General features: G+C 52.8%; 1 protein-coding gene across 1 annotated transcript; it reads left to right on the top strand.

The window, feature by feature from the left end:
• The first annotated feature begins 1,515 nt into the window (after positions 1-1,515).
• On the top strand, positions 1,516-24,767 carry Trib2 (tribbles pseudokinase 2). The gene is made up of 3 exons (XM_047523396.1): positions 1,516-3,142; positions 7,812-8,104; positions 22,402-24,767. Exons 1-3 carry the CDS (start codon positions 2,873-2,875, stop codon positions 22,868-22,870), a joined length of 1,032 nt encoding a protein of 343 aa, XP_047379352.1. The 5' UTR covers positions 1,516-2,872; the 3' UTR covers positions 22,871-24,767.
• The last annotated feature ends 1,185 nt before the right edge of the window (positions 24,768-25,952 follow it).

The raw sequence follows: 25,952 nt of genomic DNA, 5'->3' as shown, positions 1-25,952 counted from the left end.
GCTCTGTGGGTGGCCACCAAACAGAGGCCAGGCACTTCTCTTTCTGACCCATCCACAGAGGTTGCCTGGGTGCTGCTGCTGGTACTGGTCAAGTGTTCTCATGGGGTGGATTGGATTAAAGGCCCCAGCTTTTCTGTGGTCTCCACAAGAGCCTAAGGGAATCTGTCCATTCTGGGAGAATCAGGTATTGAGTCCTAGGCAGGTTTCTGGGCAGTAAGGTGGGAGTCGTGCCAGGAGACATGGGGTCACCTTACCTACCCTCAAACTATACTCTAGACTGCAGGCAGGGTCACCCTCCACCGCTGGCCAAACACTAGGAACTCCTGATCACTGCAGTGACCCTGTAGTCCCGGGTGGGCATCATCACAAATAGCTCTCTTTTTCAATCAAATGTAAGCTACTTGGGGAGTTAATTATGTGGCCCCTGCCTCACCAGAAGACGTGCCACGTGCACGTAAAAGCACAGAGGGCTCCGAGTTCTCTCAACAGTCCTTTCCCAGGCTTCGGCCTCTTTATAAGTCTTCTCCAACTACATTGCTTCTCGTTTCCAGGATATATTGGGTAAAGCTGGGGCGTTCAAAGTCTGAACAGGCTCCTTCTCTTGTGTTCTTTCCCAAGCCAGTGGTCTGGAACCTTCCTAGGAAGTGAAAAATAATCTGAGGGCGAAACTACAGCCTTCCCCTTATGCCAGCATTGCGTGCATTTGTGGTCCACGTGCTGGGGCGTAGGAGGACTTGTGGAGTTCAGCACTGTGGCTGGGAGCCCACAGTGCTCTCTGGAGGTGTGGGTGCAAGGGTGGGTCTCCCCTCCAAGGCACTGTGGGGACTGTCCAGGAAAGGAAGAATTACTGACTAAAATCGCCTAAGTCAAAAGGTGCTGAAAATAGTCGAAGCCCAAGCTGGGGAGTGGGGCAGGGTGGGGAGGCGCTGACACAAGCTAAAAGTCAGCAGAGATTTCTGCTTCAATGAGAAGTGTTGGGGAGAGATATTGAAACTTGTTGTTGACATCTCAGGCAGCCACGCTGGTGCAGGTACAGAGGAGCTGCTCAGTCAGTGCAACACTGGAGCAGAGGCAGCCCGATGCTCAGAGGATGCCTGGCTTTTGGGTGGAAAGACTACGGGATCCGAGCTAGACTTGGGTGGTGACGAAGGGTGACTGATCAAGGCATCTCCAGCCCAGCAGCCTCAACCGAGCGCGCAGCGGGGCCAGGCGCGCGGCAGCACCCTGGGCCGCGGAAGGATATTGCACTTTGTTTACCTCGTCTGGGCAGCGCTAGGGAGCTGGAAGGCCAGCGCCGGCGCCCCCGACCGGGAGCTGCAATGGCAGTGGCAGCCGCCGCGCCGCAGGCTGGCGCGGTGAGCCGCCAGAGGACTGGCAGCGGCGAGGCTGATTGATGGGCGCCGGGCTCAATGAGGGGACCCGGGCGGGGGCGGGGCGGGGCCGGCTCCGGGCCGAGCCAGTCGCGGGTGCGGCTGGGGGGGTGGGGGCTCCGTGGAAATGTGTCGGTGACATTGAATGGGGAGACAGAGCGCGAGCGAGGCGCGCGCGCGCGCACACACACGCGCACACAGCCCGGCTCGCTCCGAGATCCCCGGCCACGTAAGTAACTATTAATACCGCCTCGCCGGGAGATGCGGGCGTGCTGAGCGCCAGGATTGGCCTCGGGCACCGTCGGCCGGCCCCTTTAATTTTTAAATACACAGTCCTCTTTTACCTCTGGGTGGCAAGGAAAAAGAAAAGAAAAGAAGAAAAGCCGTCAATTTTCTCCAAAACAAAACCCCGCCGGGCAATTTGGGTTGAGGGTAGCGGGAGACGGAGTGGTTGCAAATTACTCCGAGGCAAGATCCAGTTCTCCAGCAGGAAAGGAACGCCGCGGGTTGGCCGGGCCGGGGAAGCTTCCCCTTCCAGCTCCCGCAAGACCCCCGGAAGCCTGTGCGGGGGAAATCGGAGACCACGGATCCTCCTGGGTCCCCGCCCGCACTTCTTGCTTCATTCGGAGGAAGATCCGGAACGCGAGCCAGCGGCCACAGCATGAGCCTGTTCTGACCTCGGCGCCGCGGGCCAAGCCCTGGGCTTTGTGGCTGTACCTGCGCCCGGCGGGGCGGCAACTCTGTCCAGCTTTTGCAATCTTTTGTTGGCAGCTCTGACCGCTCCAAGTTAAATGATCCCTGGCTATTTTTCTTTTTTTGTGTGTTTGTTTAATTTTTGGAGCGCTCTTGCGATCTTGGAAAAGCCTCAGACGCCACCTACAGTTAAAACGTAGGTAACTGCCCTCTCCGGCACCCCCCCTTCCACGCCCCCCACCCTTTCCACCAAAAAAGGGGGTGCAGCGCGGATTCTGGCTGCCGTGCGTCGCGAGCCGGTAGATCCGTGCTTATTTCCTTTTTTCTTTTTGTTTGGTTTCTAACGCGTGGAGACCGAGCCTCCGCCGTGCGCCTCCAGAAGACTGCACAAACTACAGCCGGGCTTCTCCGCCCCGTCTGCGATTCGGAAGGCTGCCTGGGGTTCGCTTCGGAAACCCGGCGCCGCAGCTCCCCACCTTAACATTCCGGTTACTCATCTGTATCCAGTTGGGAAAAGAGAGAGAGAGAAACTCAAAAGTGTGGCGATTCTGCACATCGCTGGCTGCTTTGGGGTAACAAAAGGACCCGAGTTGCCTGTCGACGGAGCACCCCCGGGAGCCCGGCTGGGAGCGGACGAGGTGCTAGCGGAGCCCATCTGGGGGCTTCCAACTCTTTCTCCGCGTAACCCCTCTCCGTCCCTCCCCTCTTGTTCCCTTTATATCCGTGGCACCGAGGCGCCTGCAGCCGCACTCGCCTGCGACTCCTCTCTCCAGCGGGTTTTTTGTTTGTCGTGTGCGATCCCCACACTCATGAACATACACAGGTCTACCCCCATCACAATAGCGAGATATGGGAGATCGCGGAACAAAACCCAGGATTTCGAAGAGTTGTCGTCCATAAGGTCCGCCGAACCCAGCCAGAGTTTCAGCCCGAACCTCGGCTCCCCGAGCCCACCGGAGACTCCGAACTTGTCGCATTGCGTTTCTTGCATCGGGAAATACTTATTGTTGGAACCTCTGGAGGGAGACCACGTTTTTCGTGCTGTGCATCTGCACAGCGGAGAGGAGCTGGTGTGCAAGGTAAAGAGCCCGGGGTTTGGTTTTGCTTTTTGTCTTTTGAAAAGGTTCCTCGGCCCTTAGGAAGTGGCCGGAGGGGGGCGGGAGGTCGCCGAGCCCTGGGTCCTGGGGGAGGGAGATTCGCGGGATAATTATCCGTGGCCTTGTTAAATGGTTTTGTTTATTTATCTGCCCGTGTTGGACTAGTTGCGAAGTTTTTAGACCATTGCAGACAATGGGGCGGGCTGCGGCGGGGGCGTTCTGGGGAGAGCCCCGGCTGGGGAGGGCGACGAGACTGCGCGGGGGCACGGACGCGCGTGCTCCCCGAGGCTCGTGGAGCTGGGTGCGCGGGGCAGGCTGCCGCTGCCCAGGGGATTTCTCCCTGTGTCGATCCCCCTCCCCTTCCCACGCGAATAGGGAATCCCCCGCTCTTTTAAGACAACTGATGACTTGGTTCCTTTAGCAGCCATTGTTCTTAGCAGTGTGCAGGTGCTAAACCTTTGTTCCAAAGGTGCCCTTTAAAAGCCACACATAGAGGTGTCCCCTCTGGCTGAGCCCAGGGGTCCAGCGCAGAGAAGGAGTTTACAAAGACCTTTCTTTTGCCTGGTGCTTGGAAAGGAGGGTTGGGGTGGAAATCCTAGCCGCCTGCTCACCTTGGGCGAACAGTGAATTCTCTGGGTCTTGTATTTTTCTTCTCATCTCCAGTCTATCTTGCCAGCACGTTTCCCCCATCCTTATTCCTCATCTCTCCTCCACACACGTTTGCCTGCAAGGTTTTGAGGCTAGCATTTGGAGTTCCCTGGATTTGCAGTACTGATACTGAGAAGTGATGGACACTTCAGTTTCTTTTTTGTCTTTGACCTGAACAGTGACTGGCTTGTGTATGTTTGTGTGTCTGTGTGTCTTTGTGTGCACTCAGGGCATCAAAGGAGGGATGAGGAGGGGAATTGTTGCAAAAAAAAATTTTTTTTTTAAAGACTCCAGTGGAGCATACTGCTTCTCAGAATTGGGCATAGATCAATAATTCATTCTCACTTAATTTTGGATTTGCTCAGGCTTTTTTGGGGGGTGGGGGGAGTGAGGATCTATGCTGCCTTTGAAATGGGCGCTGTCCTGCACAGCTGTATTACAAATAATGCATCACACTTTTCCCATTAACCAGAGTCTGCTTTGAGGAATAACCTTATTTCATACTAGACTGGAGTATTTCATAGCAAAAATTGGGTTAGTGGAGATAGATCTCCAGTTAGTTTTGTGATTGTTCAGTTCAGACCTTAGGGGAAATCGGACTCTTTAAATATTGCTATTTACTTGTCCAAACATTTGGCATTTTGCATCTTTTCCAAGTTATAGAGACTCAGAGCAACTGTTCCCGGTTAACCAAAATTCAGTAGGCGGCTCAGAGCTGGATTGAATTCTCCAAGTCCTGCAAGGTTGCACAATAGACTCGGCATCCTCTGAAATGAATGAATTCCACAGAGCTGCCACTCTGTTCCGAAATAAGCACATCGCCCAGCACTGAGCGTTTTCACTCCGTTTGCTCAACTTCAGTGTAGCATTTTAATATTTTTTGAAGGCTGGAGATGCTTTTAAGTAAAAAGACTCTGCAGCCAAATTCTGCAGGAGCATCTTGCTGGTATTTCTTTGTTTAAAATCAGAGATGACTCTGGCCCCTGCTCGCTCTTTCTCCCTTCAGGCCCTGCAAGACATATTTCACTGTAGGTTAACCTTTCAGTGTCATTTGCACACTTGATCTCTGGCCTAAAACTGTACTTAATCTGCTGGTTTAGTTATTGCGAAGATTGGATCAGCCCTCACCAATTACAGTGTGGCTGCAAGTGGATTTAAGTGCAGTATCATTGTTCTGCTTGACAGAGGTCATGCCTGTGAGACACAGCAGCGTCTGTTCTCCTGCCTTCTACCAGAGGTGATGTGGGTGACTTCTGCAAACAGAGCTGTGTATATCCTAAAGAGCTCCGAGGGAGTTTTATCAGGCTGCATCTATGAACTGCCTTGAGATACACACTATGGGTTCTCAGCTCACTTCAAGGCTCAGCAAAATCTGCACATTGAATCCTATTCCTTTTGACGTTTTAGAATATAGGGTTCATGTTTCTTAGCTCTCTGTTAGCCCAAGAAAAAAGTCTTTAAAAACAGACTGAATGGAAAGGTGCTGTTCACCGTGGAAAACTACCCACAGAAATTTGTAGGGCACTCTGTGGGGAGAGGGATTCCAGGGACATTTAAACAAAATGATCCAGCCTGTTTATTGTCTCCCATGTGCCTACTTTGGCTGGGCAAGTGGAGGAAGGAGCTTTAGGGGTCTTTAGCTGTATCGTTTTCATAGAAATGCCGGTAGCTACTGTGCAGATTGACATAATTACTATCTTGGCAGAAAGGGCACTTTCTTTTTGCAAACATTATTAATGGTCGCCTAATCTTACAGCCTTATCTGAACTGTCATATTATATAACTAAGGCTCCAAATTAAACATTTGAAAGAAGCTGGCAGCCAGGCTTAAGGCTTGATTTTGCACTTGAAGGTGATGGTTTAAATACCAATCCAAGCCTATAAATGCCTGTTACAGCTACTAATAAAAGTTTGGCTCCTTCCCATTTGGGAAAGCATAAGTAATGATTTTATTTTTCATTTCTGTCCACCATCTTGAAATTTGGTCTCTTCTACAAAAAGGTATGGCTGCATTTTGAAGCTGCCACAAACGTGTTTGATTGTTTGTTTCTTTCTGGAATTTTGGGTCCATTCAGTTTTTCAGCAGTGGGGAAGGAGAATAGGCTAAACATGCTGAGTCAAAAGCACCTTTTATTTTTTAAAAGGCAACTGGAAACAGGAAGTGTATTATAAATAATCATAACTCGAAGCCCCGGCAGCAGAACCCGCAGCCTGGTGCTTCAGAGCAGATCAGGCTCATTACATAACCGTGTCAGTAGCCCCTGCAAAGCGTTTATTCCTCTATGAAATTTCAGAGGCTTCCGCACGTTCTATTGCCTGCAGTCTGGGTGTTAAAGTTGACTCAAGCATTTCAGATTCCTAATTGAACGGGCCTCTGAGGTGACTGCTCTGAGGTCATCCTTTGACAGTATCAGGGTGTGATTTGTGGTCTCTGGAGAGGCTGAAGTATTCATTCTTAAATTCTAGGGTGCCGTGGCAGCAGCTGTGTGCGTTCCTGAGCTGCCTCATTATGGTTCATTCACAACCATGCTGTTAACTTTGCTCACTCAGCCCCAGTTAGCACCAGCCCCCTTGAGGTTCTTGTTGTCCCTGTTTGACTCACAGATTTTTTTGTTGTTGTTGTTTGTTTTGTTTTTTTAATGCTTAGAGTGACTGAACTTTTGGATTCTGAAATGGCAGCCTCTGTCCCTGAGTGGGCTCCTGAAGACCTGGGATTCCTTTATAGGGAATCTAATATTGTGCGTGCATGTGAGCTGGGTGCTGTCAGCCAAGAGGGGCAGTTTTAATCAGATTCCTGGATGGAATCAGGATCCAGAAATGCTTGATGGCATCTTAAGTTGATGTCTTCATTTGGTGGAGGGGGCGGGCGTCTAGTGACCCTGTGCCCTTTATCCATCCTGTCCAGGTTAGGGGTGGCTGATCCAGATTAGTGTTCATGGTCCCTGCTCCTGCATTTTCTCACCACGTTGCAAAGTGACCATCATGGACAGGATATTCTCACTTAAGGAAGCAATTGATGGAGCTCACTGATTGCCATCTGATAACCTGTAGCGTGCTATTGGGGTGTTTCTCCTGTGAATTGTGTTGGGCCATGACACCCTTCACCTGCCCCTCAGTCATGCCGCCCTGGTACCCTCCTCTAGCCCACATTCCTGGGAAGCGAGGAGAACCAGGTCCAACCCAGGCACTTGTACAGCTGACGTAGCTCGGGTCTTGAAGTGAATGAAAGCATCCCTTCCAACCTCAGAGATTTCTGTACTGTTCCTTTCTGTTAGGTCTGTTTCAGAAGGTATTGATGGTACATTTTCTTTTTAAGCAACAGCGAGGTGGCATTTCACAGGCTAATTCTGATTCATGGAAAATCATTGCATAACTGGTTCATTGAGCTAGAGATCGGCGGAGGGAAGAGGGATGCCAGTCGGCTCCTCCATTGACAAGGCCTGCATCCTGTTCCCTGCTCTGCCACTGGGGGCATGAGTTTGTCTCCTTTTTTAAGCCTCAATTTCCACATCTGTACAAGGAACATACTGAATTTAGAAAACCCTCAGGCCAACTCTGGGTATGAGGGCGTTAGTTGTTGTGATATGCTGCCTGTTGACGTGCATTTTTTAATTTCTTTTCTTTGAAGGTAGATAAGCTCTTGTCTGTGTTTCTTGGGTGGGTCCCTTTCTGATCTTGCCTTAGTACTTGGATAAACAGAGGCAACTGGGTTAAAGGAGAAAACGATAAAACTTAATGTTTAGGTGCTGCTTTCATTTTCTCCTCTAATCCTTCCAAGACCAAGTGAAGATTCATTTGTCTGTTTTCACATGACAACTAGGAAGATCAGAGAAGTCAAGAGACTTACTCAGTGCCACACAGCTGACCCCAGACAGGTCTGGTACGGCCGGGGTCCAAGTTCAGTGCACTGTCTTCTTAAACACATGCCTGTGGGAGGTGTCGGCCTGGGAGGCTTGGTGGTGTGGGAGGAGCCTCTGACTTGGTCCTGTTCCTGCGGTTCTAGGTGTTTGAGATCAGCTGCTACCAGGAGTCCCTGGCCCCGTGCTTTTGCCTGTCCGCCCACAGCAACATCAACCAAATCACGGAAATCCTCCTGGGTGAGACCAAAGCCTACGTGTTCTTCGAGCGAAGCTATGGGGACATGCATTCCTTTGTGCGGACCTGCAAGAAGCTGAGGGAGGAAGAGGCGGCCAGGCTATTCTACCAGATCGCCTCGGCCGTGGCCCACTGCCACGACGGGGGCCTGGTGCTGCGGGACCTCAAGCTGCGGAAATTCATCTTCAAGGACGAGGAGCGGTAAGGCCCCTCGGCTGCGTGTGTGTGAGGGGCTGCTCCAGCCGCCACGTGGAAGGTTGGAGTGAGCCCTTCATTTTGCTGCCCGTGGTCGGGTGAGGACAAGCAAACGGGAGGACAGAGAGCGGAGTACCCTAGCACTTAAGTGCCACTGGAGAATCAGCACCTTTGTCCTCAGGTGTCTCGAGTGCGGGAGGGTCAGTGACCTGGTGAACGTGTGTGGTTTGCTGTCATGAACTCCGCAGGTGACTGCCGAGCCGCGTGGCATTTGCAGTGGCACGGGAGGCAGGACTTTGCCTAGAATCAGTTGTTTATAATTCATTCACTCCTTCCGTAGCTGTTTCCAAGCATGTAGCAGGTGTGAATCACAGTTCTCAGCGTGATGAATAGCCAGATGAATTAGAGCCACCTGCCTTATTAAAGTGCTATGCCTCTTGACAGGGGTGAGTTCCTGGGTCCCCTGAGAGCTGGGCTGGTGGGGGACGTCAGCTCTCACTCGGACTCGAAGGGGCAAGAAGGGTTTTACAGAAGAGGTGGGTGACTGTGTAGCTAAGGCCTGACATCGAACGTGTCTTGAGCCACATGGGAAGGACCGCCCTCCAGGTGAGGAGACTGCAGATGTCAATGCGTGCCCGTGAAGGTCTCCGTGACTTCAGGAAGCAGCTGCACAGGATGCTGGGCATCTGGCTTCCGTCCCTGGTTCTGCCGTGAACGCAGTACTTTCTATGTAGCAGACCCCCCGGGGCTTTGCTTTTGCTTCCAGCTGACTTTGGTTGTTAAAACTCCTCTGAGCCCCTCCCTTTTTTTTCTTTTTAAGAATGTGCTTTATTAGAAGGATGAAGTCCACATCTTTATATGCATTGATCACTGTATTCCAAGAATTGAATTGTAAGTGGCTCTCCATAGCCCGTGTCATGGATTCTTAGGACCGCCTTGGAAAGAGGCTAGAAAAGAGGTCAGTGACATAGGGGACACTCTGTCACAGAGTCATCATGGGCCTTGAGGTGGACCATCTGATGGTGGGGCCAGGAGACTTGGTTCATTCAGTCACTCAACAAACACTTTTGCTTGCCTTCTGCATGTCGGACATAGCCCTTTTGGTCAGAGCTTTCCACCTTCCAGTTAGTTGGCCATCTAGCCTTGTGGCCAGTGATAATTTCAAGCTTTCGCTTATAGAAGTCCAAAGACAACCCGATGACTGAGATCCAGTGATGTGTGCTTTGTTATTTTAAATTATTATTATGATGATGTGCTTTTTAATCTCCATGGTTTGAACTAATTGAGGAGTTAATGTCTGGCCAGCGCATCGGTAGGAACAGCGGGAGAGGGCCTGCCTGGTGTTACTCAACGCAAATGGCGTTTTTCATGGGTGTTTACAAACCAGCTGCTTAGGCAAAGAGCAGAGGGCGCCTGGGCTTCCTGGACCACCAAAGTTGGCAACTTTTCCATGTTTTGATCCACAGAGGGCAATCACTGGCAGTTAGTGTTCTGCTTTGATTGTGATGCCGTCACCTTTATTGACGACCTGAAGAAGGGACACTCTCCTAAGATGCGTGTGGGAGGCTGGCCCTTACCTTTTCTGTTCCGCTACCCAGGCCTTTCTGCTCTTGGAGCCTGGAGACCCAGGTCCTTATCCTGCTCTTGATTGTAATGGCCTCTGTGACCTTGGACCCCCCACTTCCCCCCACCCACATACGCTGTTTCTCATCCCTCTGCGTGTGGCTCCGGAATCCCGGCTCTACGTTCTTCTCGGGCTGTAGCGCTCAGCTGTGTGCTTCCTGGAACATTCTCGCTGGGGAGGTGCTGAGCACCAGCAGAATACTGAAAAAGGTGCTCTCTTGGCCCCTCTGTGTCTCACCTTTCTTTGGAGACTTAACAGCCTCGCCTACAAAAAAGGAGGTGATATTTTTGGCCTCTTGCTTTACAGTTATAGTTTGGCTCACTTAATTCTGAAAGCTGGAGAGGCGAGCGTCCTCGGGTCCACGCTGGGGCGAAGCGCTGACGTGCAGAGTGGTGAAGTTTCAGAGCCACATGCAGAAAGAGCAGAGGTGAGAGGAGACTCCAGCAGGACAGCGCGGCCCTGGAGAAATCCATTCACTGGGGTGGGGTCAGGGTGCATTCCCGGGCCGGGCCCTCCCGAGGGACCTGTGCTGTAAGCATCGCTTTCCAGTGTCTCCTTGGAGAGGGGTTTCCAGGCCTCAGTGAGTATCAGGTGGCCTGTCCAGGGACAGCAACTGTGTGTTCCTGCCGTGAGCTCAAGTAGGGTGGGTGACCCTGCATCATGGAACATGGAGCAGGCATGGACCCCAAGGTTCCAGGGACTGTGCTTCTTCCCTTTCCTTTGGCTGCCAGGAGGGGAGAGCCTGTTCCTCAGTGTGGACAGCTTGCTGGAAGTGGATTGTGGCCCCAAGTCAGACCACAGTGTCCCCACTGCAGGCTTTTCCCTGGCCTCACTCCTCCTTCTGAGATGACTTGTAGGGGTGTGAGGAGGAGTGTGATAGAGCCAGGAACCTGATGCCCCCGGGCCTGGGGAACAAAGATCAAGGTGCAGGGAGCTTCCAAACTGAGGACCCAGGTCTCTGCCCTTCAGTCTGGGGCTGTGTTTGAACTGCGAATGAGCTCAGCCCTCTGAGAGAGGATTAGAGGGTGTCCCATGTGAGATCAGAGGCACTCATTGGAGCCCACACGTTAAATCAAGACTTTACAGTTGAATTGTAAAGGGTTGTCCTCGGCTGGGAACCTGGCCACATCTGAGACCGCGGGAGAGCCCCTCTGGCCACCCAGTCCTCCACACTTGTCACAGGTGGGACATGCGGGAGGACGGCACTCCCTATCTACTGAGAGGGGACAGGGCTCAGAGTCCCGTCCCGTCCCGAGGCAGCCGGCCTGGGATCCGCGCAGTCCCCAGAGCGCGCTCCCTGCTGCGCATCCTGCTGGGCCAGGACAGGTGTTTTTGTCTGGGCAGCTTGGCCGAGGTCACTTCAGGGACATTCTGAACGTCTCTTCGGTGGCTCTCACCCAGCCCACCAGCTTTTGGTGGACGGGGACGAATGCCTGGTGGCCTGTTTACTTCTCATCGTCGTTTTGTTTTCCAACCTCTTGATTTCAGAACGTGAAACTTCTGGTTTCGTCACGCAGCAGATTTCTGCCTCTCTGTTTCCTGGCCCTCCTGAGTTTCACAGAAGAGTCTGTTAGGTTGTTCTGCCTGGAGAGTGGCCTGCAGGTAGCCGGTGCCCGCGCTTCCCCAGGGGAATCCTGATCTCCCTGGAGCTGGTGCCCGGAGTCCCCTCCACCCATCCTAATCGGGCACCTTCAGGAGGTTTCCATTTTTTATCTCTTGACAGCATCGAAAGTGGGTTGAATCTGAAAGAGTTTTGCAAACTTAAACCGTGGTGTCTGTGTCTGTTTTCTGACCCCTGATTCATTCATGAGAAAAGTGGAGAAGCGGATTGGCTGTGCTTCACGAGGTGTCCCGTCATCAGACACCTCCTTGGTACTTCCGTCTTGTCCTTCAGGGATGTGCTCCTTGTCCTCCTGTGATCTTGAGCGCCGTGGAAGGTGGAGGAGCACGTAGCCGAACCACCTTTCGGGACAGGGTGAGCGGATTGCTTACACAGAGGCTGCAGACTTCAGACGGTCCCCAGCTCTGCCACCCTGGCCATCCCTAAACAGGTCTTGGGGCCCCTGCCTCTCCTCGGGTTCGGTCCCACGGTCGCTTTGCAGATGTCATTCTCAGGTGGCACGGGGGCTTATGTGTCCTTACCCAGGGGCCATGCCCTTGTGCGGAATGGGCAGCAGCTCAGATTCTTCCACTTCTGGTGTGCTTGGGTCTGGGTTCAAGATTCAGATGCTGGCTCTACCACTTGTTGGTCTGAGCTTGGAGTCATTTAATGTTTCTGAGCTGGAGTTTCCTCAAAGTAGAAATAATAATGGCATCCCTGGGAAGTAGGCGTGAGTATTAACTGAGATGCTGCTGTGATTCATGGGTGGGGCAGACACTCGTTAAGTGACAGCTGGGCCTGGAGTAATTGAGAAGCACACCATGATAGATGAGCAGTCCCTGGGACTCAGTGTGTCCCTGAAGAGTGAGGTCTCCACGTGGCAGTCTTTCCTGTGAAGAGCAGGCCCTGGGGTGCAGGGGTTCAGATGTAGGCCACACCCCCCTCTTGTCTGTTTAATTATAATCAGTAAATCAATGTTAAGAGGTTGACATGCCTGTCAAGAGCATCTGATGTGGGCCTGTTGCTCAGAAAGGCCAGAGGGTTGACTGGGCAGCTGCAGGGGGAGAGGCCCACAAGGCTCCTGTCTGGCCTGGGTCGGCCACTGTGTCTCACCCTGGGTGCCTACAAAGAGACCCGTGGCTGACGTCAGGCGCTGTGGGTTTGCACTGCTCCAGTCTCTGACTTGGACTGCCTAGGGCGAGCTGGTGGGACCTTGCTCCTGCAGCCACCCTGCTCGATTTTGTCCCACTGGGTGTCTTTCCTGGGACAGGGCTTCTTGCCACTCCGCCCCCCACCCCCGTCTCGGATCAGTGTTGACATTTCCTTGCACAGAAATCTCATGTGAACTGAGAAACAGGCCTCTTTACATGTTTCTTCTTTGGTTAAAAGATCTTTATCTCTTGACATGGCGGGTTTCATTTTCTGTGCAGTGTGGAAGCTGATCAGTGCTTGCCTCTGCCGGAGGGCAGCTGGGGCCCTGGAGCTGAAGGGCAGGTTTGGTGTAATAAGCACCCCCCGTGCCTCGCGGGGGCTGGAGGCCTCTCCCCCTCCCCCACTGAGGAGATCAAGGTTGTCCTTCTCAGGGCTGGGTTTCTACATTGGCTCTTCCTTTAGATCTTCCAGTTGTTCCTGCCTCCTGCGAGGCTTTAGTGTCTCACCAAATACTGAGGGTGGATGCTGGGACCTCAGTTCAGATTCAACTTTTCTTTCATTAATAGCTGTACACATTTCTGTTCTAGTTGTAAGCAACCTGTGCGTTAGGAAAACACTGTGCCCTTTTCAGTTTGAAGGAGCAAAGCTCCTGGGAAATTCCCTTCTCTATGAAGGCTAACTGTACTTGAGGCCTTGCCAGCCCCCAGGCGGCTGCCCCCTGCCCTGGTCCCAGGGTAGGTAAGTGTCCCTCTCCCATAGCATCCCTCTGCCTCTGATACCTCCTTTCCTACTCTAATGGTCCATGTGCGCCTCTCTCTACTGTCCTTGTCCCCTCCCCTGATGGACTGGGGAGCTTCCTAGGGACAGAGGCTTTCTCTCATTCATGGCTCCTGGGACTGGTGGACATTGCTATATATTGAATCAATGAAAATCTCCTTTTATGGGTAGGAGCAGCTGACTGGATTCTCATGACAGGAATAGAGAGGCAGGGATAGAGATCATTTGCATGTAGGTCCTTGCCTCGAGCAGGAGTCTGGAACCGTAGGAATCCCCATGGAGACATCTTTTCAAAGGGAGCTGTTTTCAAAGTCATACATCAAGTGAGAAATGAACCCATCGCTCTCGTTTTGATTTAATGATTGATGCCTAAGTGACATCTATTTAAGACACTGTTTTCAGTGTCTAAGGCAGGCTGTAATTTTATTTAGGAAGGGCTTTGCACTTCACAATTAGGGAAGGATGAGCTTGCTCAGAGCTCTGTGCTTAGAAATAGACAGAATAGTAGCTATCAGGCAGGATTTCTGGCCTGGCTGTTTGCTACTTAGTCAGTTAGCTGTGAACTAGTTGAGGGCCACTAGGGAACCAGGAAGAGGGCGCAGTGGTAAGATTTTTGATGCCTCCACTTAGTCCTCGGTTTCTTGGTCTACTGCCACTGAGGTCAGCTGGAGATAATGTATGTAAAGTGCATCGGAGGTTCTTAAGATTGTCATTGTCACTACTGCTTTCAGCCATCATCTGATGGCTTCCAGCCTCACACCTGGCGATTCATTTATTCATTCAATAATTATTTATTAAACACTTGTGTGCCGGGCACTGTCCTAGATGCTGGAGACAGAGCAGTGCTGAGTTAGACAGAAACCCTGCTCTCGTAGGACCTACGTGTCGATGAAATCATATCCAGGCCTAACAGGCATCAGACTGTACTTACTACAGTGCTTAACTTCACTAATTAAATTCTAATGAGCTGCTTTTGAATGAACCCATTTAAGCCCAGTGAGTGAAGTTCTCTATTAGTCCCAGCGTACAGATGAGGAAACCGAAGCCTGTGTTTTATAGCCTCTGAATGGCAGACCCAGGCTGGGTGCTCAGGTCGACGGCCCTGGAGCTTAGGCTTTTTCGTGGGAGGTTTTCTTCAGGAAGAACCAGCCGGGTTAGACCCTGGATAAAATGCAGCATCTTGTGCCCAACCCTCAGAACAAATGTTCTTAGGCAGTTGAGCAACAGGTGGGCGCCAGGAGAAGGAACCTGCAGAGTTGCATGGAGCACAGATGTTTTCTGAGCGGGCAGGACATCGCTGGGAGCACCAGCTAGCCAACCTATGGGCAGTCCTCCTGTCTCCTTCCCCTTCTGGGGTGTGAACTGTGAGGTGGGGCCCAGTGGTCTTTCTGCCCCCGTGTCTTGCATAGGACCGCATTGTCAGTTGATGAAATGGAGTGTGAGCAGCCCTCCTGCCCCAGAAGCATAAATAGTGTAAAATTAAAAAAGACCCTCCACCTCCCATATTAGCCGTGGGAGGCAGAGCGTGGAGACGCAGTCTGAGGCCCTTTCCCCAGCATTCTTGCCTTTTTCTTCTAAGTGACGAAACAGAGTTGAGCTCATGGCAATTTTCTTTGGGCTCTGGGCTTTGCGGTCCTTAAGTGGCTGCCCGGACTACATCCAGGCAGAAGGTTGGAGCTTCAGGGGGGCGGGGGGCTCTTGCACACAGGGTGCTATTTTGCAGTCCTTTATTAAGCACCTACTAGTCCTGTTCACAGCTGGGGGTTGGTAGTGTAAGAATCAGTACCAGACAGTCCTTGCAGATGGAGGAGACAAGGGGATAGTTATTTCACAGTTCCTGCAGTGGAAGGGTGTGGAGAGTGGTCATGTGGGGGATGGGCTTCTGAGTCTCTGGGAGGAAGGGGAGGGTCTGGTAAGTGAGCCAAGCCAAGAGGCAGGAAGGAGCCTGGTGCAGGAGGAAAGTCCTCTGGAAGATCATCCAAGGGCAGCAGAGATAAGGCGGGCAGGAAAGCAGTGGGCTAGGGCCTTGGACATATTCATCCTGACCTTGAACTTGACCTGAAGCCCAGAAGGAGCCTCTCACAGGTTTTCTAGGACAGGGACAAGGTCAGGTTCTTGATTCTGGAAGCCTATGTGAGGGGCTGACCAGGAATAGCAAGACAGGGAGCTGGCTGTCTGTTTCAGGGAGATGCTGCTTGAATTGGGACCTTGGCAATGGGACTAAGGGGTGGAGTGTGAAGGTGGGGGAGTTAAACTCATCCCTTTTATTTGCAGATGTGAAAATGAGCAGGAGGGGAGGTCCTTACCCAAGCTTCCTGATGTGTCAGTCACACAACAAGGGCAGCACTGGGCTTTCTGACCCCGCAGGGCTCTCTGGTTTGGGGCATCGTGCCAAGTGGCGCATCCCTGTCTGGCTGGAGAGCCACTGCCGTCCTGCTCTCTCCCTGAGCCTTACCCTCCTGGCCTGGTAGCTCCGCAGCAGCGGCACCTCTGGGTGCTCCTGTCCAGCACTGAGCTGTGGAAACTTTTCTGAAGGTGAAAGGATGGATTCCGAGGAGGAAGGAGTCACTTCCAATGCAGGGAGCAAGTGGAGAATGGAGTATTGATGAGGAATTCCCACCCGCCTGGGTTGTCCTGGGTTTCCCCATGTTTCCATGGTGACCGGAGTCCTGAAGGCCCTGCAGCGTGCAGGCTGCCCTGCGCTGCATTTTCCTGGAGGGGCTCCAGGTGGAACGATCCCCTGTTCGTCTAGTTAGGCACAGTTGGCAGAGAAGCACCCCCACGCCCGGTTCCATCGCAGCTGGGCCGCTGGTGCTGCAGAGGACACCTGGACACTTGGCTCCAGCAGGGCTTCTCATCCCAGTGCTGCTGTTTTCCCAGAGGTTCTTCATGTTTCTGAACCACAGGGGTCCTTGCTGGGATCTGGTGCCTCACATCAGTGCAGAGGCCCCCATCTCCTGGGGGTGTACGGGAAGGAGGCTTGTCCTGGTTCCACCTTATAGAACCAGCCAGCTCCCTCCCGGGAGGCCCTCTTAAGAGACTTCCTCCCTCCACCCTGACTTCTCTAGGGCCTCCCTACCCTCCTGAGCCACCTGAGGTCCAAGGAGGATGGATTCGCTGAACACACAGGCCCTGAGTAGAGGAGGCTTTTGGAGGTGACTTGGGGATGTCTCTGCAGGTATGAATCGGGATCAAATGAGGGACAGCTTACTTTGCATAGTTAAGTGGTGTGTCCAGCTCCGGTGGGGACCCTGAGTCAGCAGGATGGTTCCCAGGGTCCCTCTAGCAGTTGCCTCTCGGGGGTGGTTTCCTGCACAACTGGACTGACCACCAAGATCACACGTAGAGTAACAGGCAGAGCAAGGCCAGACCTGGCTGCAGTTGACATTTTCCCCTGGGCCCTCCTGGGTCCTGGTCCTGAGGCCTTCAGTGACTTTGTGGAGATCACTGACCTCAGGCCACGGGACTTCCCATCCACACCGGGCGGACTTTGCTGAACTCCAGCCTCAGCCCCACCCTGGCCCACCCTGTTCCCATCTCTTGCTGCCAAGAACTCAGGGTGAGGCTTAAAGGTTGAAAAGAAAAGCACAATTTGCTGTGGAGGCTGTTTTTGCTAGGGTGGGCGGAGACTCGACTTGGAGGTTAAAAAACTGGGTTCGAATCCTAGCTCCTCCCTCCCTCACCAGGTAACCTTGACCAGGTCGCTTCTGCTTCCTGTCTTCATCTGGGAAGTGTGCACGTCCAGCCCCCTGTCCACATCAGAGCTGTAACTTTCAACTGTTGGGCGTGGTGGTTTTGCATGTGTTTGGGGCTAAATAAGCAGGACCCCACGCTTGTCCCCATCCATTCAGGGTCCCCTTGAAAATTACTCCTTTTTTGACACTAAATAAATCTATGCTGTTGGTGCCAGGATGTATTTGGAGAAGACAGTGTGTTAGAATCCTTCCAGCATGGATTCAGACCTCAGTGTTTTCAGTGGCCCTATGTGTGGCTTAGACTATTTAATTCTCTCTACCTTGGTTTCCTTTTTATTAGGAAGTACACCTATATCACAATCCAGGCTATCAAAACCTTAGTAAATTCTAATACATAGCTGCTGTTCTCATTAATGTAGCCATCACTGTGATTGTTCAGGACACCTTGTAGGAGCATTGTAGTCATGTTAGCTTACCATTTAAAGAAAACTCTGAAAGCAGACACTGAGAAGCCGGAAGAGCCCTCTGCAGGGTCTGTTGCTATTTGCTCTTATGTCATGGAAGGGAAGCTGATGGAGCCAGTGGTCACACCACTGTTGGGATTTAGTGGGGCTGTGGTGGGTTGGGGGACGGGCTTTTAGGGCCCACCCGTGATGCCCCGCAGCTCACCATCAGGAGGGGAACCACATCTAGCTGGTCCTGGCGTCCTCACTGGGCACGCGGTCTGGAGACAGGAGGCCTGTCACTGCTGGGCTGGGCCATCGGTGGATACTTGTGTGTGCCCTGGGGAGCCCTTGTCTGTTCACCCAGTCAGAAGCAAAGCAGGCTGTCTCCTTCCTACCTGGTCACAAAAGGCACAGAGCAACCAGCTTCTCTGGCCAAACGCATCCTGCCCTGGGCTCCTGCCTGCACAGAGATGTCTGCCATTTCTAGCTGTGTGGTCCCAACCATCGCCCCGCTCCCCCTTGTCACTTTCCAGAATCTTTCTCCTTCGTAGACCACCTCCGGTCCCACCAGCTCTGCACGGCACGTCAGTTACTCCAGCCTGCACTGAAGGAAGTGGTGGGGCTGGCCGGGGACACACAGCTGGGGCAGGAGGCGGGACGGGTGCAGAGGTGCCGGGGAGGAGTGTGGTCACAGCCTTCGTGTCTGCTTCGGCGTGCCTGGGCCTGCAGTTCAGACCCCCCCTCTGTTTTCCCACTGGCTCTGGGGTTGGAGGCGGGGACTTTGCTTTAGGAGTAGGATCCACAGAATCACCCGTTGTTTTACAGATGTGCCCTGCTGGGCTCTCAGGGACACGTGTCTTGCGTTATTTCATGGAACCCTCACACGCTGAGAGGATGGTGTGTCTGTGTCACGTGTGCATCCCCAGTGCCCAGCTGGGAAGCTCAAGCGGAGTAGGTGCTGCAGGAATGCCTTCAATGCCCCAGTGATTGGCGGGACCCCTGAATCCCAGGTCCACAGGTGCACCTGGTGATCTTTATGAAATCCACTTGTCTGCTTGGGATAGTGGTCATCCCTGGGCTGTGTAGGGGACATCAGAAGTTTCAAGACTGTCTCTTCATTTCTGCGCGGTTGCTGGCTGCACCAGCCAAAGCCCTTCTCATGTATGGTGGCTCCCGGGGGCCGTGAGGCCCAGCGTCCCTGCAGCTGCTCGGCGCGTCCTCCGGCCCTGGAGCTGGGAAGCAGCGCGTGCCTGACTTCCCTCCGCTCCCCGCGTGCTGCGCATCCCGGAAGGCCCCTGTGTAAAGACAGAATCCAGACCCGGTGCCTTGACCCTTGCCTGCAAGCGATGTAAACAAGGTCAGGGTGTTCCCAGGAGGAAGCGAGGGCGGAGAGGCCTGAGAGGGCTGCATGTCCTCCCGGACTTTCTCCAGGCCGCTCTTCCCCTTCCCTGTCCTGCCTGGGGCACAGACAGTCTGGTGAGAGTGGGATTGGCTCCTGATCCCAGTGCTGGCTGGGGTACACCTGCGCTGCCCCCTTGGAGCTTTTTCACTGAGTGACCCTGGTGTCCTTGGCTGTGTCTGCAGCATGGGCAGATGGGGGCCAGTCTGAGACAGGTGAGCCCCAGCCCTTGCCAGCCTAGCCCACCACCCCAGGAGCTTACTCAGCCTCCCTGGGCATCATGCTTGCCATCCACAAAAAAAGAAGCCTCTACCCTCCTGGAAGCTTAACTCGTGCATTTCAGGAGACCGTACATATGAAGGTCTACCCTGGGTTGGGAGCGGAGGTGATGTTTCTTACTTGGAACTTGGTAATGTTTAAGGTGAGGACTTAGAACCTGCTGGTGTTACTGCGTGTGCTTTGCTCTCTGAACTGCCCTGGTCCCTGTGCTGCTGTAGCCTGTGCTGGGCCACATGACAAGCAGCCCCAGCCCAGCTTGCTGCCACCCCACCTCTCAGGGAAGGACAGGGTGCCCAGCAGGTCAGTTTACAGCAGCGTAGTTCATTCTCGAATTCGTGAAGAGGTGCGCTCCACTTGGGGGATGGTAACTGACCCTTTCCTCAGGCCCTGGTCCGTGACATGGGCTCAGGATGCTCTGAATGTGGGCTGCCTGGTGGTGGGGGGAGAAGGAGGAAGTCCAAATCTACACTTGCGACCTGGAAGGGGACCGGGCAGGAACGGGCTGCAAGTTTGGCTTGGCTTGAAGGGGTCCAGCTGGGAGGCTGTCGCTTACAGGGCAGAGTCAAGAGCAGGGCCAGTGCAGGACCGTCCCCTTGGTTCTCATGGTGAGTGGCTGCTCAGGGCCAGGTGCTGCAGCAGCGGGATGCTGCTCTGCGTCCAGTGACTCCACCCACATGCCCAGGAGCTCCTGAGGTGAGGAAGAGGGGTCACCAGAAATGCCGTCGGAATAACTGAGTGTGCCGGCCAGCCACGTGCATGGGAGTGTCCCTTCCAGGGAAGGGGATTGGCGTGCGGCTCGACCTGGGGTCACCAGCAAGGCCTCCACCACATTCGCTTGAGTAGAGACCTGCAAGGACAGACCTGTGCACAGCTGGGAAGAGGTGTCCCAAGCATCAGGACAACACGGGCAGAGGCCCCCGAGGGTCTCTGGGGAGCAGCGAGGAGGCTGGGATGGGCAGGGCAGGTGCTCTGAGGAGGCACGGGCAGGAGGCACCCTGCAGGTGGTGAGGACATTGGTCTCTGTGTAGCTGGGGTGACCTGGAGGGCCAACACTCCTGCAGTGCTGTGGGGAACTGGGCCCCAGAGCTGACTCCCAAGCCTCAGGCCCTTCCTGCTGACCTGCAGCTGGTCACTCAGGTGGGAGGGCCTGTGGTTTCTGTCCCTTCTGTGTTGGTTACTATTCCCAGACCCTCTCTGCTGCCAAGCCAGGGAAGGTGGGGGTGACAGGCAAGAGCTGTAAGGGTGAGGTGGGCTGGGGACACTCGAGAAACCCCCCAGGCCTGTGGTTCAGGCCCGGCTCCTCGCCTCTCCCGACCGCTCTGCCTGCGTTTGCACTGACCCATCTCCATTCGTCTCTGAACATCTGGTAAGGCTGCCGGGTCCGCCCACCGGCCACCTTAGACTAGGAGAAGCAAGAAGGAGACAGATATTTGTTGTTAATCAGCTCAATTCCAGATTAGCACAGATAGACCCTCCTGTGTTTGTAGGGCATTAGCTGCAGGGGCAGGAGAGCGCGCATCTCCTAGAGATGATAATAGAATGCGGTCACACATCAAGAAAAGACATGTCGTTGTGTATCCCAGAATCCCAGAATGCAGAGCTGGCAGAGACATTAGGACAGCCTTGTCCAGATGGTTGCATGACAGTGTGCATCTATTTCATTGCTGGCGAACCAACTGTACACTTAACAATGATTAAGATGGTAAATTTTACGTAATGTATATTTTTACCACGTTAAAGCCTTTTTAAAAGCCGTGCCGTCTCTAGAGCTGTCTTTCAGGCTGAGACACAGTTGGAGTGACTTGGCCCCAGACCCAGTAGGGGAGAGGGTGGATGCTCGGATGTGCCTTTCAGAGGCAGAGATCAGCAGTACAAATGCTGTGGACCTGGTTGTGTCCTCTGAATCCTGCTTGTCACTGTCACCTTCACAGCAAGCCCTTGAGGGTCTGATGGGATGGGTGCACCCAGGTTTAAGGCATCAGAACTTCCAGAATTCTGCAGGGAAGTGCTCTGGCCAGGAGAACAGGAGGGGGACTTCTGTTGCCACTCAAAGAAACTTGGCCTTCCACTCGAAGAACTGCAGGGCAGGAAACGGACAGCGCAGTGGAGGCACCTGGGTAAGGGGAGAGGCTGGGCCAGGCGTGGGGCGTTCAGCAGAAGTTGGCTCTCAGGTACTTTCAAGTTCGAGTGCAGCCTAGAACAACAAATCACTATGCATCCTGGTCCTCAGCTTCTTCCACAGTAAATTAGGCACAATTCATTAGGAGACATCAGCTCCTTTATGAAAGTGTTTACCGAGCAGGCCTCCTTAGTTGCACCCAGTGAAGGCATCAAGTCTTGCTGGGCCTCCGGGTGAGATTGCCATTGCTCCACCTCTTTCCAGCACATGGAGGGAAGTCCGCTTTCCTGTTGGCAGCCGTGCATAGTCCCTAAGTGGCAGGAGTGAGTGGTGAGAAAAGGACCTTGGGTCATGCTGCCAATGTCCCCCACCCCAGAAGCACAGACCTGTGGCATGGGCAGGAGATGTAGGCAGCCCAGGTCCTACCGTAAGCACCAGGTCAAGAACCAGACATTGGGAGGAGGACGGCAGGGCAGGAGACACTTCCAGGAGACTGTATGAGGGTGTCAGCCTCAGAGGGACTCCTGCTCAGACTGTCCCCATTTCTGTCTCCATCCTAAAAAGAGGCAGCTGGCAGAGCAGAAAGACATCAGGGTCAGTTGAGGAGATATGGAGTGAAGTCTTTGTTTCGCAGCTAAAAGACTGTGAGCCTTGGTGTTGGGATCTGTAAAATGGGATGCTAAAATCCATGCCTCTCAGCAAGCACTGGTGAGGCCAAAATGCAGTTAATGTGCATTCTGCAGCCTGCATTCTGTCTTGTCAGGAAGCCACAAGCAGAGCTCATGTGGGCTTCCCAGTGGGTCTTTTGGGATGGGAGCATCCAGGTTTAAGACATCTGAGAACTTCCGGAAATCTGCAGGGAAGTGCAGTTCGAATCCTGTGAAGCCTATCCTGCAAATATGACTTTGAAAAAAATCACTTAATCTCTTGTTCCCCCGTGGCCAAGACAGGGGTAACTAACGGCATTTATGGTTTGCTTAGTTGCTGAAGATTTGAGTTCCCTAGTAGGTTGTCAGTTTCAAGAAAGGACCTTGCTGGTCTGTTCTCGCCCTGTGTCCCCAGCCCTGGAACAGGGTCCGTCCGGGGTGGATGAATGAGCAGCTGGATGAGTGGATAGACGCCGGCGAGCAGTTTGGAAACGCTGTGTCGCTGATAGGATTGGCGGGTCTCCCTCCCCTCGCGGCAGCTCACGTCTCCCTGTCTCCCCTGCAGGACTCGGGTCAAGCTGGAAAGCCTTGAAGATGCCTACATCCTTCGGGGAGACGACGACTCCCTCTCCGACAAGCACGGCTGCCCGGCCTACGTCAGCCCGGAGATCTTGAACACCAGCGGCAGCTACTCGGGCAAGGCGGCGGACGTGTGGAGCCTGGGAGTGATGCTGTACACCATGCTGGTGGGGCGCTACCCCTTCCATGACATTGAGCCCAGCTCCCTCTTCAGCAAGATCCGCCGGGGCCAGTTCAACATTCCAGAGACTCTGTCACCCAAGGCCAAGTGCCTCATCCGAAGCATTCTGCGGAGGGAGCCCTCGGAGCGGCTGACCTCGCAGGAGATTCTGGACCATCCTTGGTTTGCTACAGATTTTAGCGTCTCGAGTTCAGGATATGGTGCTAAGGAAGCGTCTGACCAGCTGGTGCCGGACGTCAACATGGAAGAGAACTTGGACCCTTTCTTTAACTGAGCTCACATCCCACAGAGACTTAGCGGGTACCAGGAGCGAGAGGGCCCCAGAAAGGAGTTCTTCCAGGGAACGGGGGGCCTGGCTGGGTGGCGTGAGGGACACTCGCTCTCACTTATTTCTTGAATCAGAGAAGGAAGACTTCAAGGAGCTGGCTAAACATGTGGCAGGGGCAAGAGATGCAGGGTAGGGGTGGGGTCAGGGGGACAGGAGCCCCCGGAGCTCTCCTCCCCGGGTAGCCCGGGAGACCACCCGTGTCCACTGGGCTGCTTCCGCCGACCCCACTTTTCCTTTTGTTCAGAAAGTAGTTGCTGATCTTGATAGAATCAAAACTCTGCCTCAAACACACATCTTGGCATTGCACTGTTAGCATTTAACTTCTTGTTATGATTCAGGGAAGGAACGATTGGCCGAGGAGATTTTTTCCTTTTCTTTTTTTTTTTTTTTTTCTTTTAAACAAGGCAACCACCTATGTAATAATTAAGGGGATTCGCTCAAAAAATAATTCGGTGCACACAGACTGACCTGAAACCTGGGTGCTAAACTAAAAGAAAACAAAAGTCCAGTTGGTGTCTCTCAATCACTCTCCTCAACTCATTTCTTCTAAACGGACTCTTTTTTAACGTCCTGGTTGGGCGATGACGTGTTCACGCTCTGCTCCCTGAAGGGGAAGAAACGTGTCCTCACGGGCTGTCCTGTTTTGTGTCAGCTGATTTGTGGCAGGAAGCTATTAGAAGTCCAGCTTCCAGACGCATTACGCTAGTGTAGTCGAAAGGGGAAGAAGAAAGGAAAAGAGAAACTCAACTCCTGTTTGGTTTTTGTCCTGTGAAGGGTTCGCCTCGCAGGTCCCCCTCTTTGCTGAGTGACAGCAAGGGCCCCAGAGGGCAGGAAGCTCCTGAAACCTGGCACTTGTGCAACTCTCTGATCTCAACTACACGTTTTGTCTTTTGCTTTATGGGAAACTGGTGAAATGAAACAGGTTGTCCCACATGTATAAAACACAGGGCAGCTATTTAACTTTCTTTACGAAGAATGATCCTTTTGGCTCGGAAGGCCCTCTGGTTTGGACAGAAAAAGCGGGAAGGATAATAAGCTGAAAGCTTGGATGATATAAATAAAACATCCCTCTATCCCAATGCGCACCTTTGTATTTTCAAAAACTCTTCTATTTATTAAGGAAAATGTCACATTGTGATGTATTAAGCCAGTACTTCAATTACGGGTCTACTTGGGATGACATGTTACATGCTGTAGTTGACATTGATAATTTTCTTTTCCCTTGTTTGAGTATTTCTGTCCCTAAAATAACCTTTTATTTGGCTTTTCTAGATAGCTTTACTTGATTTCGAGTGGCAAAATGTTTTTTTATTACGGCTTTTCTATTTGCTGTATGATACAGAACTCTTTTGGCATAAATATTTGTGTTCCCAGTACCTCAGTTGTTTGAATTTTTCGGCCTGTATATGTTTTGTGAAATGGTCCTGTTTTTGGGTAGGTAACACGTGGACTCTAGTATGTAAATGTTACTTGAATCTGTGCTTCATTATAGTATGTGGCATGTATGTGCGGACTCTTGGATGCTTTCTGCCTGCTCAGCAGGAGCCCCTGTCCCCAGGAGGGCGGCTTCACGGTTCACAATCAGGAGACAAGGCGGCCATCGATTTGCCCTTGATTCTATTTTGATAATGGAAGATAGAGAGGAGAGGCTTTTTTACATTCGGAAGATGGTGCTGTGTCAAGAGGATCTTTTTCTTCCCTCTCCCCTATTTTTTAAGTACCTTGTAGGAGAAAAGATTGGCGACGTGCATGGTGGGGATCGATGGCCTCTGGTGCTTTGTCCTGTATTTGGTTTAATGTTTTTGTCCTAATCTCTTCAATCAATAAAATTGTGCATATTTAACTAAAATTCTGAGCTTCCGGAAGTGATGATTTTCTAGAAACTGCCTGATGGGTGGCACCAAACACCAACCCTGAGCTTGTATGTTCTCTAAGGTCTCACTCCCCAGGGGTTGGGCATGGTCACTATTTATAAAAGCTGCCTTTGAGCCTTTTGGGGCATCTGCTGGCCACATAGGTGTAACAACTCAGTGACTAAACCAACCTTAAGAGGGACGAGTTATGTTCCATTACAGGTTTGGAAATAAGCCCAGGAAGGTGCGCACCTGTCCAGGGTAAAGCAGCCTGTAGGTAGTAGAGCCAGGACCGCCCCCAGTCCATTTGGCCCCAGGCTTGTGGACTTGTCTTTAGAGCACAGAGGTCCTCAGAGAGTGCAATAACAGCTCTGAGTAGCCAGGTTACCTGGAGCACAGGTCATCCAGGCTTCCATGTGGATTCCCAGGGGAAGCAACCCTTGCTACAAACTGGATTGGAGATGTCCAAGAAGCACACCCAACTCCGGCACCTAACGTCCTCCTGGGGACCTTCTCTCTGTCCAAGACACACAGCATTTCAGGAATGGATGGACTCTACAGGAGACCCCTTTTCTGGTCCACCTCACTTCACAGAAATAATGATAGCACAGAGAGGCTCAGTTCTAGACTGGGACACTTGGTAAGCGTCTGCCATTTCAGTGCAGGTGGGAGCCAGATGGAAGCAGGGATGGGATGGAGTGGTGGGAAAGCCCAGGACTGAGAGAGGCCCACCTTCCACAGGGGGCGTCTCACCTGTCTAGGGCTTCCAGAGGTATCCTGGAAAGAGTAGCTCCTGGGAAGAAGAATCTAGGTAATGAGGTAAGAGAAACAGCAAGGGTACTCTATGCAGACGGAACTGCGTGACAGGGACTAAGACGTGCCCAAATTGCCACCTCTGAACCCAGGCTGTGGTTGGAGCTCACAAAGTCCTTGCAAAGATGGGTTTGTGGTGCACAGGACGTGGCCGAGGCAGAGGCTTGGTCGCTAGTTGGACCAGTCTTCTCAATGCCCAGAGTGCTTTTCATGGAGAGCCATCACCTCTGTCTCCCAGCACCTGACCCAGCGGCTGGCACATGACCCAGTGCCCGATGCAAGGAGTGTGTTTAGGAAATAACTGTTCACTAGTGTGTCATTCGTACCACAGGGACTCTGCACTGCGAAATCCCCCTCCAGCC

Source organism: Sciurus carolinensis, chromosome 13, assembly GCF_902686445.1.
Source record: "Sciurus carolinensis chromosome 13, mSciCar1.2, whole genome shotgun sequence".
Lineage (NCBI taxonomy): Eukaryota > Metazoa > Chordata > Mammalia > Rodentia > Sciuridae > Sciurus > Sciurus carolinensis.
The sequence above is the reverse complement of the archived record's forward strand: the minus strand, read 5'-3'. Positions and strand labels throughout refer to the sequence as shown.